Here is a 13,728-nt window from a genome sequence, read left to right as displayed (position 1 = left end):
CTTCTAAGCCGCTTCTCCGTCAGGGTCGCGGGGGGGTGCTGGAGTCCCAGCAGTCTTCAGGCGGAAGGCAGGATACACCCTGGACAGGTCGCCAGTCCATCGCAGGGCAGACAGACAGACAGACAGACACTCACACCTAGGGGCAGTGTAGCATGTCCAATTGGCCTGACTGCATGTCTTTGGACTGTGGGTGGAAACCGGAGAACCCGGAGGAAACCCACACAGACACGGGGAGAACATGCAAACTCCACACAGAGAGGACCCCGGTCACCCGGCCGGGGAATCAAAACCCAGGCCCTCCTCGCTGTGAGGCGACAGCGCTACTCACCATGCCACCGTGCCGCCCCCTCTGATCTGCTCATTTCTAATCTTGTCCATCCTTGTCACTCCCAACGAAAATCTCAGCATCTTCATCTCCGCCACCTCCAGCTCAGCCTCCTTTCTTTTAGACAGAGCCACAGTCTCCAAACCATACATCATAGCAGGATGCACTACTGTCTTGTAAACCTTCCCTTTCACTCTTGCTGCTATCCTTCTGTCACACATCAGCTCTGACACACAAACACTAGAAGTTGGTAGTCACTGTAACCTTTTTGTAAATATGTCCCTAGAATCTCTCTCAGCTTGTTCAAACAGCATCCAGGTCATCATTATGGCTGCTTTGTTGAAGTGGGAAAAATGAGCAGACCTGCGATATGGGTCCCTGCTATGTTCACTGAACATGGTGAAGGTTTGTTCATTTATAATTCACAGTAAGTCAAATCTTTTCAGTAAATACATCCCCAGTACATCTCTCAAGGCTCGTCAACCTCTTTGTGAAGGCCACGCATATTTCTCGATGTTGTTTACGGCATACTGTGACTTAAACCTTCACTGTGTAGCTGAAAGCGGGCACAGACATTTTTAGATTTGCTCATTTTTATACAGTAGCTAAGTCACACTGTCTCCTAAACCACATCGACAATTCTGAGCAACCCTACTGAAGACTTGAAGGTAGTTGGAGTAGGTGGACAGGAGCATCAGGGTTGTATTTACATAAAAGATTTGGGGGACTATTTACTTCTGTTAGCAACGTTGAGCATTTGTGGGCCTCATAGCTCCATCTTAAAACTAAAAGAGGAAGATTTGGACACCAAACATGGCTAATGAGCTACACCACATTATAACTATCACCATTGTAAAGCAATTCATTGAGTTTCTCTATAATGTACCATCGTGATTGAATTCCCCTTTAATACCTGGGGTACTCAGTTTGTAACAATTTCCATACAGTACGTAAAAGGTCATTTTTTACCACACACACACACTATATATACATTAAAAACTTTAAAAATTGACCTCAGAAGTGAAAATTGTCTCGACATTGAAAGTGTATCGCTCCACCTTTAAGGGATCCGCCAGGCGAGCTTGCTCACTATCTACAAAATATGAGGCAACCCTATAAGCACAGATCAGAATCTAGACGGGAATTAATGCAATAAAATAATCAGTAATGTTGTTACATAACAGAGCAAACTCGGGAGCCAGCTTCGGGGTCTCTAAGCGTGTTTCTGTCCCGGACCACAACGGCCTGGTTGCCGTAGCGGCTGTACCAAGTGCTTTGGCTGCGGCTCAGGTAGTTGGACGGCGGCGCCTTTTCGAGCTCCAGCTGCTGCTGCTGCCAGATCAGCAGCGAAGTGTCTCTGAACCTGAGCCGAGCAAAGCCCTCTGACATCGCCTTCTCGGCTAAAGGACATCTCTCCGTCATTATAGACCCTCGGTGGCGAAACAGCTGCAGTCCTCTTCTTGGTCAAACATGTCAGAAAGTCCTCTGAGGCTCGATCACGACATTGTGTTTACAACCAGTTTCACTGTTTTGGCTACCAGAAACGTTCAGTGGGTCCTAAATAACTGTAGATGTGTGTTGCCCTTTCTTTGTAGCTCAGATAAATAGCTACAGGTGTGAGGAGAACTTTTATCGATTGTCCTCTCAAGAGTGTGCTGTGCGTTAGTTTTGCCCCGTTATTTCAACCGGATCGTTTGTGCGAGACTCAAATCCAGCTTGGCCTAGTTCCTCAACGGATTTGTCTTTCATAGAGTTTGCTCTTCATTAAAAGAGGGTTGCGTGAACCCCCAGTGCAAAAAAGTCAACAATATAACAGTGATTTACTCCAAGACCGCTGCTTCATAAGGTTTCTTTCCTCTTGTACACTCAGTCGATCCTCGAAACAGATGGACTCGCACAGGGAGCAGAACAAACCTCTCGAAGAAATTCCTTCCATTCCCGCTAGCTAACGGCAGCTAACTCGTCAGACGTGTTAACCTTATTACGCCAGCGAGCTGTAGTTGTAAACAGAAAACGTCTTCGAGGCATGGCTCCTAAAGAAGCGGTTGGCAATGCAGGGTTTTAGAAGCCCGACGCTCCTGCTTTTCTGTACGGCTGTGTTTGGACTGAAGAGCTGAGCGCTAAAAGCAGCTACAGGCGCGCAGCACAACAACGCCAAGCGCTGCCTGTGGCAACAGCGCGCCCCTCGGACCGTCCGTCCGGGTTAAGGAGCTGATTCTTGGTTCCGGGAGTGTGAACATTTCTCACTCAGAGCTGATTGTGGAAAAACGTTTTAGCTTCCAAATGTTACTAGCAGAAATTAAACTAGAACACGTAACGTGTTTCACAAGTGAAAAATGCATTCTGACATGTTCTCATTGTTACTTGAATCAATCCTTGTAAAAAATTGACATTTAGTTCTTGCAAAAATTCTATTCTTACATTTAGTAACAATTTTACTAATATATGGTTGTTTTAAATGCATTAAAATTCAATAAGCCAATCTGTGAAATGACAAAAATACAGAAGTATTCTCTTATTCATCAAAACAGCAGTTTTGGTCTACGTACAACAAAATTACTGTATTTCAATAAGCCAGAGGAATAGCTGTGAAATATTTATATGTAATACATGTATAACAAAAAAAATCCTGTATTTTTGTTTGGAAAAAAAAACAAGGATTTCTCAAAATGTTTTTAAATGAGCATTTCCTATTTTCTACTTGATGCAAATGTCAGTAAAATGACATCTAGCTTTAAATCTAACAGACTCTTTAAGGACTACAAACCTCTGCACTCAGGTCAACTGCAAAAAATCAGTTTTATTTCAAGTTGAGAGCAAGCACAAAATCATGAAAATGTAAAGAACACAACAGTTCAGTTCAGTCTTCAAAGACTAAAAAAGCAGTGTTCTCAAGTGATGCAGTACTTCATAAGACTATGCAAAATAAAACATGATTTTCATTCTTATATTGTCAATATAGTGACATTTGGTCCACCACTGGAAAGTTCAGTTTTATTACTGTTAGGAGGAAGGGAATAATGAGCAGCAAATGTGAAGACTGACTACAAGGCCTGAAAAGTGAAGGGATTCTGTAGGCTAAGTGGTGGATTTCGAGGATTTTTTGCTCATTTCTTCTTGGGCACTGGATCAAGAGGCAAGCCAATGTCCTTTCCTCGCAGTTTAAGTCCTGCAATTTGCCACAAAACATTGGACAATGAACAACCAGACATACAATATACACCAAAATGTGGAGCAATATTTCACAGCTAAAAAAAAAAAAAAATCTGCCCAAAGAATAAAGGATGAAATCTCACCAATGGCCCTCTCAATCTTTCCCATTACTTGATTGTTGGGGATGGCCTTCCCAGCTTCATAATCTGCGATTACTTGAGGCTTCTCATTAATTTTCTGAAGAAAACAAATTTACATTCATATGCCCATCAAACATACCAATGTATTTATTGGGTGAGGTGCTTTGAAAATGCCTGAGAGTATCTTTAGTTTCTTTAGTCAGTCACTGATATGTTTGAAACTTCCACCAGCCTTGCACATCTAAGGTACCATTGTAAGGTCCAATGCATTGAGTGCTGAGCGACATATTGTCTATACCAATATATTGTGAAATTGCGTTTCAATTTTTGTAAGTTACAGATGTATTTCACACAATATATAGCATTATATCCATGACTATTAATCTTTATACAGCTGCCGTTTGTGTTACCAAGTGGTCTGTTTTTATTTTTTTTTTAATTTCATGTATGTAATTTGCTGAATGCTTCAGACTGTTTTGAAATAACAGTTTAAATCTGATAAAAATGACAAGAATAGTACAATTCCTTTCTGGATATGAGGATAACATGTATATTGCTGTGTAAGGTTCCTTTGGTGTTGAGAGAAGCAGAACAGAAGAAAACAGACAAAACAAGCTATGTCCGGTTTGTAAGACAGCGTTTTAATATAGAGTAGCCAGAAGCAGAGGATCATTACATTTCTGAATGCAAACTTCAACACTGTGTGATATATTTAGAAAATACTGTGGTGTTTTATCAATATCAACCCATTACAACCATGAATTCATATCCCAGGAAATGACTGAACACATCAAAAAATTATAATCATCATTTATCAGAGAACTACAGAAATCTAGAGAAGCCATGGGGTAGTTAGAATTTTCTGGACTGCTATCTTGAGATCAAGACTTATTTATCTAGTGATGTCAAGATAGGTCTTTTCTCAAGATCACAGCTTATTTAAACGAGTGACCTCAAGACAAAATTTGTTTTCTTGAACGCAACACTAATAAATTGTAATCTCAAGAAAACAACTTTTGTTATCCTCACAACTTCTATAAATTATAACCACCTCATGGCCAATCTGGCCCTCCGTAGTGAATCTCACGCTTATTTACACAAGCTATCCTATATGAATGCTTACCGTGGCCAGATCCTTCTGAGTTAAGCCTTTGTCCTGCCGACCCTTCTGAATGACTTTACCCACTTCCAGAGTTACTCGTTCATGGTGGAGTTCCTCTGTTTCTCTGTCCAGTTTGGCTGTGTTCTTGGTTACAACATGCTGCTTATTCTGCCCAGCAGCCCCTGTAAAGAGCTCAGGCTTTAATACGACAAAAGGGTGGCAAGAGATTGAGCACTATAACTATATTTTTACTTTACAGCAATCACATAAAAAATAAAAAATCACGTGTCTTACACTTCTTCGTAGTCTCAACATCTTCCCCTCGTCTCTGGGCAGCAATTACAGCCTGCGAGGGCACATTTCATCAGATGTTTAGTGAGCTAGCTTGGTTAGCGTTAGCTAACGTAACTACACAGCGGACTCGTGCGTAGTTACTAGAAAATTCGGTGGGCTGTAGCTAAATATTACAAGCAAACTTAGCAGAACTAACAGACATTAGCTATTAAACATTAAATAAACATCTGCAAATGCCTAGCAGCTGCCAAAAAATGAGAGAAATGGCTAACCTACATGTGGTACATGGCTAGCTGGCAAAATAAACTTGCTAGCTGTAGCTAGGTTAGCTATCAACCTGTTTGGACTTGGACTGAGCCGCGGATCCCTTCTTCCTCAGCACAGTCACTGTATCCCAGTCACTCTCTGCCATGTTTTCGAAGTCTCTTTGGCTTAACAACAGATTGTGTATCCCAGATAAACAGGATGGAAGAGCGTTGCACTTGAGAAAACTGTACGTCCCCGAGCGTGTGTGTTTGAGTAGACGTCAAGCTAGACTGTATGTGTCAGTAGAGGGAGGCGCTGGCTGCGTTCAAACTGCACACTACTACACTACACCTACAGTTCTAGCGAATGCACTTGTAATGGCGGTGCACTATTTAACGTGCTGTTTAAGCAAGGCGGTATGCGGTTTTGTTTTTCATTTTTTTCATGGATTTTTTTCATGTTTTTTTGTTCTCCCTATTTTGTTTCAAATGAGATATTAGTCTTACCCCAAACAAATATTATATTTTTGTGCAAATGTTAACATTTTTTCGTAATGATTTTTTATGACTTTTTTTGTGAATGTGGCAAAATAACAACAACAACAATAATAATAATAATAATAATAATAAATGCGATTTTTTTCCTGTTTATTTTGTCTGATGGAGTGGGTGTTATGCTTAATGGGCAGAGAAAAAAACAAATTATCAATGCTAAAAAATGTAAAATATGTAAACAAGCTGGTGTGACAAGGTGGAAAGCAAAAAAAAGATACATACATTAATAAATTTTTAACTACATTTTAACACATTTAAAAACAATAAATGTTTTTAGGTTGAATTTTGGATATGTACTTTGGTGACTGTATCTATAATACATACAAAATACACTATGTTAGTTATGACCTTATATATATATATATATATATATATACAGTTATATTGAAGTTTGATAAACTCTGAATAGCAGATGTATGTCTCTTATGCAAAGCATCCAATACTGCGGTCTCCAATGGTGCGCAATTCATGCAATGACCATTGTATGGATCAAGAATAAATTTCTTTTCAATATCAAGAATAATATCTCGATCCCAGTACCATTATCACACACATTATCTAAACCCCTTATCCTCCTGGGTTACGGGTCCCGTAGTCATTAGGCAGAAAGCCGAAAACGTCATGAACATGTTGCCAGTTCACCTCAGGGCAGACACACAGACATACACACTCATACCTAGGGGCAATTTCAACATATACAGTTAGCCTGACTGCATGTCTTTGGACAGTGGGAGGAAACCAGAGTACCCAGAGGAAACACAGACACAGGGAGAACATGCAAACTCCACTCAGAAAGGGCCCTGATCACGCAGAGAGGGAATCGAACACAGGCCTTTCTTCCTGTTAGGTGACGGCACTACCCACTGCACCATAATCAATAGTCTGAAAATAGTTTCTTTTTACATTCACTTTAATTAAAAATCCACATATTCAGATTCATGATTAAATAAATCACTTAGTATCAGTATTTTATGGAAGGATTGATTCTTATTAGGAAACAGGATCATAAGTACTGATACTTCAGTATTGATCCTCCCTACCTCTGATGAGTTGGGGTAGTACTGAGGACTGTTCACTGAGGTCGTGGTGACCAGAAGATCAAGCTCCAAAAGAGCATGGTATGGCCCCACTGCCCGACTTTTTGTATTTATAGCCTGCTGAGTCAGGGGCTCGCGCCGGCAGGGTTATCTGATCACTGCTGTAAAGAGAGGGGGGCAGAGACTGACAAAGACAGCTGGGGGAATGTGCAGCACTACGGCTAAGCAGACGTTTCTCTGCCTTTGAGTCTTGCTGCACATGATCTGAAGTTTTGTGTTACTTTCAAGGACTTTGACGTAAACGGTATTGCTGAGTTATGAAGATGTCAGAGGTGATGCACAATAAACGTTTTAAGTAAATGTTTGTGCCAATAAATCTTCCTTTCCTAATGACAGGCTTTGACAAGGCAAAGTGACAAATACAAGCGGCAAGTAAGATGACGTTACAGCATAACTGATGGTTTGGTACCTGACTTTATTCACATTCAGCCCTCATTTGCTCATGTTTTGCACTTTTTTAACCTTTTTAGCTCATGTTCTCTAATCTCACCTTAAAGCATGATTCATTTAGCTTTAAATCAGTTTGCTAGATAAAGAATTTAAAGAAAAGTCTCCCTCTCTCTCTCTCTCTCTCTGTATCATTCTCACATGTTCTTTCTCTTTCTCACATACAGACACACAATTATCTTACTCAGTATAAAGCCTCTAGAACTCACATCTCGTAACTCTGGAGACAGACAGTCATATGCAAAAGCCTGAGCACCCCTGCTGTTAACACATCCTCAACAGGGAACTTCAATATGACATATTTCTGCCAAATTTAATGCACATTTTCTATCCATTTGCTTATTGGGGAAAAAAAAATAAACATAAAATATAAAATGTGCCATAACTTTTGCACAGGCCACATTTTATGTTTATATCTGATACAATTTCATCACATTCAGTGAATAAACAACAATTGTGTGTTAAGCAGTGCAGAAGTGTGTCTCTGTACAGGATGTGTTAACTTATTTTCAATAAGGAAATCAACAAAAGGTAATTTGACCAGGAGTGTCCAAACTTCTGCAAGCAACCGTATTGTCAGCATAACGAGCACATTTAGCCTGATTTATCAGTTCAGTGCTGTTATATAACTGGGCTGAACAATATTCACAAAAAAGTCACACCGTGATATTTGAGGTTGTGCAAAATATAGCAATGCTTTAAAGACAAAAAAATGATGAAAAGGTTGTGTTTATGGGAGGATAAAAGAGGAATTCTGCAGAATTTTCAGAATTTCTGCATAATGTAATTCATTGAGATGTAAACAAAGTCATCTGGAGTGGTTTAGTATGACTCATATACTGACTCAGATTATTCCATAGTGGTGGAACCAGGGGTCACAAATACATAAATCATAAATACAGCCATTTTATTTACTATCGAAAACCACCAGCAAAACCGCGGGTGTCTTCTGAGTTTTATATGCAATGTTAATAATTGTAAAATTGCTGTAAATCTGAAATAAATATGAAAGCACTATTGTCTAACAAGACTCTGTATGTAAACGTATTAAAACCAAAACCTTCTTGAATCTATTGTAAAACAAAGACTGAGGCATCAGGCATCATATTTTTAGCCTTTTCAAGCAATAACTTTCTGTGAGAGAGCTTTTAGGGGCATTCTTGAGGTGTCTGGCACAAAACACTACCACTGTGAACAGTGTCTAACTTGGTAAGAATAGAGCATTTCACATCCAACTATGACTGACTTTACATTGTTATGTTGTAATTATGCAGACATTTTGATTTTTTAAGGCAGTAGGTCAATATTCTGGTTTTGGCTGCATTATATGGACAAAACACCATTTAGCTTATTGTATTACTGGATGGTGAAGGGTAATGGTTGGATCTTCCAATATACTGAAAACACACTAGTGAACCTTTAATGTGACACAGTTAAAGACTGTTCTGTTTTTGACCAAAGCTATTTGTTTGATTATGCGACTGCCATGTTTCATCCCAAAGAGCATCTCACAAAACACAAAGAAGCAAATCAGTCACTGGACAGAGGCTCATCTGCATACTGTACACTTCGGCAACAAATGCTGTACTAAGGCAATGCTGTGCAGCCTTAGTATACAATATATACAGTACCAGTATTTATAATGATTAGTCTTCATCAGTGTCAGATTTATTAGAGGGACTTTTTTTTCCTCTGAAGGCATCACATCTTTACTTTCACAACTAAAGCAAACAATCATAGTACAAATGGCATGTCTGGAACTAAACAACATACTGTGTCTAAGAGCAATTATCAAAGTGCTTTAAATGTCATGAGTAAATCTTAGGAACATTAAATCAGTATGTGTTGTATATGGCAAAAAATAAAAAGAGAATAGAAGTTAAACTCAGCTGCAGGCCTTCTGAAAGTTTCTATCATTTTTTTCTTTTTTTTTTTGACTTAGCATCAATATCCGGCGCGTTTGTTTATTTTTCCAAAAGGATATTCATTTTCAAAACAAAACAAGCTATTTCATGAAACAGTATGTTGCTGTTACAAAAATCCCTGAGCAACGTTCGCTCACCCACAGCACTTAAAAACAAATGCAAATCAAATCAGCTTATCTACATTGTACATAGACCATTTTTTGGCTTTTAACAATGTGCAATAGTGAAATTCTTTGCATGGGCATTGCTATTTGGCAAATAGCAAATGTCCACACTGTGTGCTTCTCAGATGCCTCTTTCATGTTATACAGCTTTGGCAGAAATGAAAGAAAATGTCCAATTCAAGCTTTAAAACTACCTAAGACCTTCAGTTTCTCTCGGAATAGGTGCATATGCATTTTCCACTTTAATTACACAGTGTGAGCAGAGGGATTTTATCCTGATTCAAAAGTTCTGGAGACTGCAGGTATCACACATTGATCAATAGAAGGGGCTCCAGTTGAGCGTGCCGATGGAGATAAGAGTCTGACAAGTGCTGGAAGACAACCACACCATCTCCACCAGACTGTAATGGAGAAATCCCAAAGCGACGCCACATCCTACATCTGTGAGGTGGTGGCGGCCCAGCATTACACGCGACATGCCCACCAGAAAAGCCCACAGCACCAGCAGAATGCGCAGGGGAACTGCCAGCACCAAGTGCGCCAACAAGAACTTGGCCACCATGACTGCCCGGCTCGCGTGGGCTGATGGGAAGGAGTAGACGTCCATGGCCAAGTAGTCCAAGAAACTTGGGGACATCTCCCAGGGCCCTTTGCGCTTCACCAACTTCTGCATGCCCGCCACAGTCATCACGTCCAATAAGAGAGCTGCAAGTAAAAAGAGAGGTTTTCCTGTGCGTTCATCATCACAAACGAGACATGAGAGTCTAATTTTCACACAGAAGGTAAAAAGTGGAGGCGAAACTCATTAATCGACCCAAATCATGGAAAAGTTTTTGCTAACAATTATTTAAATAAGACTTTGATGTAAACAATGCTGAAGTTTCAGAATGTCAATATGTAAACTACATGGCACACAAAAGTCCACAAAAGTATGTGGACACCACTCCTAAATATTGAGTTCAAGTGTTTCAGCCACACCCATTGCGAACAGGTGTATAAAATCAAGGACATAGCCATGCAATCTCCATAGACACACACTGGCAGTCGAATGGGTCAAACTGAATAGCTCTGTGACTTTAAATGTGGCACTGCCATAGGATGCTACTTTTATCACTGGTGAATTTGTGCAATTTCTGCCCTGCTAGATCTGCCCTGGTCAACTGTAAGAGCTATTATTGTAAAATGAAAGTGTCTAGGAGCAACAGCAGCTCATCTACAAAGGGATAGGCCATGCAAACTTACAGAGCAGGGCTGCAGCGTGATAAAGCACATGAATATTGCCTATCCTCTGTTGCATCACTCACTACAGAATTCATACTGCCTCTGGAAGCAACATCAGCACATGAACTGTGCCTAATGAGTTTCAGCAAATGGGTTTCCGTGTAACTGGACACAAGCCTAAGTAACGCATAGTATCAACAGTAAAGTTTGGCGGGGGAGGGTTAATGGTCTGAGGCTGTTTTTCAGGGTTTGGGCTCAGACACTTAGTTGAAGTGAAAGATAATGTTAATGTTACAGCCTACAAAGATGTTTTAGACAACTATATGCTTCCTAAGTTGTGGGAACAGTTTGGGGAACCAATTTGTTTCCATATACCGTCATATTCATCATACAGCACTTCAGCTCTGACCATTCATGTTAATGTTTCAATGGGCTGTTTCAGCCTAAACTGTGTTTTAACATGAGGCCCAAAAAAGGTGAGCCAATCAGAACAGATGTCATTTACATATATCGATCAATCAAGATAACGAAAACATCCAGTTTAATTCAGGAGAGGCTGGATGTTCATGTAATAATGGTTTTTGGTAAATAAAACCAGACGTCATAACTTGACGGTAGATGGAGCAATTAAAAACAAACAGAAAATGTGTTATAGGACCATTAAAGAAATTATACGTTTCATTCCGAAATATTCCTAAAAAGTCTTGTCCAGGATGTAAAATTTAACTGGTATTAAAATGTATGTTATGTGGCAGCTCTAGCAGGGAAATGACAATAACTACGATAAGTAAAATGAAACAAAAACAGATAAAACTCAAATTGTTGGACTTGCAAATATTTGGCAACCAAGCTAATTAGTGCAAGAAAGTTTCACATGTATCAGTCAGATAACACCAAATGAATCCTCCTGTATTCCCTCAGCTACTGACCTACAAACCTAGCAGCATTCTGCTAGCCAGAAAAAAACTCTTCTGTGAGCGTACAATAAGAACACATCTTAACATTTTGACCACACACTACCAAAACACCAAGACACCCTTACTCCAGGTTATTGATGATGCCCAATGTCCAGTGCTTAGTTATTGGTCACTTTAATAGCAAATTCATTTACAGCTGCTGCACATGAAAGCAGCAGCTTAATATATTAACATATATTTCTGATTAATATCTTGTTTTTTAAATACGTAGCAAGAATTTTCTAATCGAGACAAATACCATAAGCTCTCCTATAGGAGCTGTAAAGTTCACAGAGAGGGGTTTTAGTTGCAAGTTTTGGACAAGTTGGAACAGCTGGGTAAATGCCTAACATTTTCCATTCAGTATCAAAAAACTGAAAAAGGAACAATAGAGTGTATCACTCTATTGGCATGTCTACTCTCCACAGTGTTTCTTATTTGTCGTCCTTCATGGAAATCAGCATCACTGATCAAAAGTAGATATTTGGTAGCATCCTATCTATTTTGTATTGTTTATAGCTATTTAATAATATAATATGACATGATCCCTGTTAAGAGTGAGCGATATGACACTATTAATCATTACTGTGATAAATTATGTCAAAATGAGCTTTTCTAAGCACACCGTGGAAGTCGTTACTTAAAGAACAGCGAGCGACTGCATGTCATTGCAAATAAAGCATAATAAGCCTTGTTTAATTCGATTTAGTGCTGTATATGAAATTCTAAAAAAAATGCCTTCATGGTTTTTGACACTTTAAAACTGGCACTACTTTCTTCTTTTTTTCTGTACTCCTACTTATCAAATCTCAAAACAAAACACTGTAATACTTATCACGTAAAAACATTTTGTGACTATCGTATATTGTGATATTACATGTATTCCATATCGCCCAACCCAACCCCAGTTTCTTTTATCACAAATAAAAGCTATTTTGCAATCTTTTGTTTTTGCTCTTAAAACCAGTGGGTGCAAAATATACTTAAAGACCTGGAGAAACAATGTTTAACACGCAGAATGTCGATAATTTGGACGAATCTTGACCTCAAAATCGGACAATATCGCAAAATATCTCAGAGTATCGCCTCGCTCCGCCCCACTGCTGTCTAATGCTCTCCTCTCGTGCTGGAACACCCAGCGTCCAGCTTACTGACCCAAATAAACACTCTTGCGAGTGAACCCCAAAGTGTTGGATTCTGCTGCGTTATGCTCAAAAGGGCAAAGAACTCACCCAGCAGCAAGTTCACGAGGACCTCCTGTCCGGCCAGCGTGTTGCTTCTCGTGAGGCATACGAGCGTGCCCAAAATCCACGGGATGCCGTGGCCGGTGAGCGCGAGCAGCTTGACTATGGCGCGCATGTTACCCCACGACGACGTGGTGTGCGCGCACACGCCGAGCCGCTTGGACACGCTGATGTCGATGGCCAGCAGGGAGTTCATGGCGATGCCCTTGAAGGACGGGTTGAGCTGCATGCAGTCCTCCTCCGGGAACTCCCTCCGCTCCCTGCCGTTCTCGACCGCGTCCGGCTGCTGCGCGTGGTCGCTGCTCTGGCCCGCGTGCTGCTGCGGCTGCTGCTGCTGCTGCTGGGCTTTGTAAGACGGCCTGCGCGCACCAGCGCGAGCCTCAGCGCCCGCGCTCCGCACAGGCTGGTGGTGTAGGGACATGAACTCGGGCCTGTTCAGCACGTTCCTCGCCCTCGCTCGACTCGTGGGCATGGTGGCTCTCTAAAACTCGTCGTCCACTCTTTACCTGAATTCGCTGTCCCTCTCTTTTGTTCTTGGCGCGCGGTGGCAGTGAGCGCTCCACCATGTCCGTTCCCAGGTCACGTATTGCCCTGTTGTAACTCTTGCGAGTTTCTATTCCAGTTCCAGTCTATAAATAGACGTAGACACGGCAACTGACTGGCTTTATGAAGAGCGACCACATGGCTGTTTAATGCTGCGCCAGCCAGAGAAAGTTTTTTCTTCATGGGCTGTAAAGACATACTCTTACTGCTCTGTGCAGCTTTGCTAGAAAAGCAGGAGCTGGCAGGTTAACATCAAAAACACATGCATTGAAATGACACGATTTAATGGGTAAGTCGGATAAAACGCAGTGTAACAT

At 40.7% G+C, this 13,728-nt stretch overlaps 3 protein-coding genes across 3 annotated transcripts; all 3 read right to left on the bottom strand.

Moving 5' to 3' along the window:
* Positions 1-444: 444 nt before the first annotated feature.
* Positions 445-2,514, bottom strand: LOC119261765 (putative uncharacterized protein BRD3OS). Its single transcript, XM_037531425.1, has one exon. The coding sequence runs from the start codon at positions 1,745-1,747 to the stop codon at positions 1,499-1,501; it is 249 nt and encodes an 82-aa protein (XP_037387322.1). The 5' UTR covers positions 1,748-2,514; the 3' UTR covers positions 445-1,498.
* A 791-nt stretch (positions 2,515-3,305) lies between these two features.
* edf1 (endothelial differentiation-related factor 1) lies at positions 3,306-5,607 on the bottom strand. The gene is made up of 5 exons (XM_017690985.2): positions 5,352-5,607; positions 5,015-5,066; positions 4,742-4,902; positions 3,622-3,715; positions 3,306-3,494 (listed from the first exon to the last, which is right to left on the bottom strand). Exons 1-5 carry the CDS (start codon positions 5,424-5,426, stop codon positions 3,433-3,435), a joined length of 444 nt encoding a protein of 147 aa, XP_017546474.1. The 5' UTR covers positions 5,427-5,607; the 3' UTR covers positions 3,306-3,432.
* A 3,387-nt stretch (positions 5,608-8,994) lies between these two features.
* plpp7a (phospholipid phosphatase 7a (inactive)) lies at positions 8,995-13,482 on the bottom strand. The gene is made up of 2 exons (XM_017691168.2): positions 12,857-13,482; positions 8,995-10,152 (listed from the first exon to the last, which is right to left on the bottom strand). Exons 1-2 carry the CDS (start codon positions 13,338-13,340, stop codon positions 9,764-9,766), a joined length of 873 nt encoding a protein of 290 aa, XP_017546657.1. The 5' UTR covers positions 13,341-13,482; the 3' UTR covers positions 8,995-9,763.
* Positions 13,483-13,728: the final 246 nt, after the last annotated feature.

This window comes from Pygocentrus nattereri, chromosome 20 (genome assembly GCF_015220715.1).
Source record: "Pygocentrus nattereri isolate fPygNat1 chromosome 20, fPygNat1.pri, whole genome shotgun sequence".
Taxonomy (NCBI): Eukaryota; Metazoa; Chordata; class Actinopteri; order Characiformes; family Serrasalmidae; genus Pygocentrus; species Pygocentrus nattereri.
This window is presented reverse-complemented; position numbering and strand designations above follow the sequence as displayed.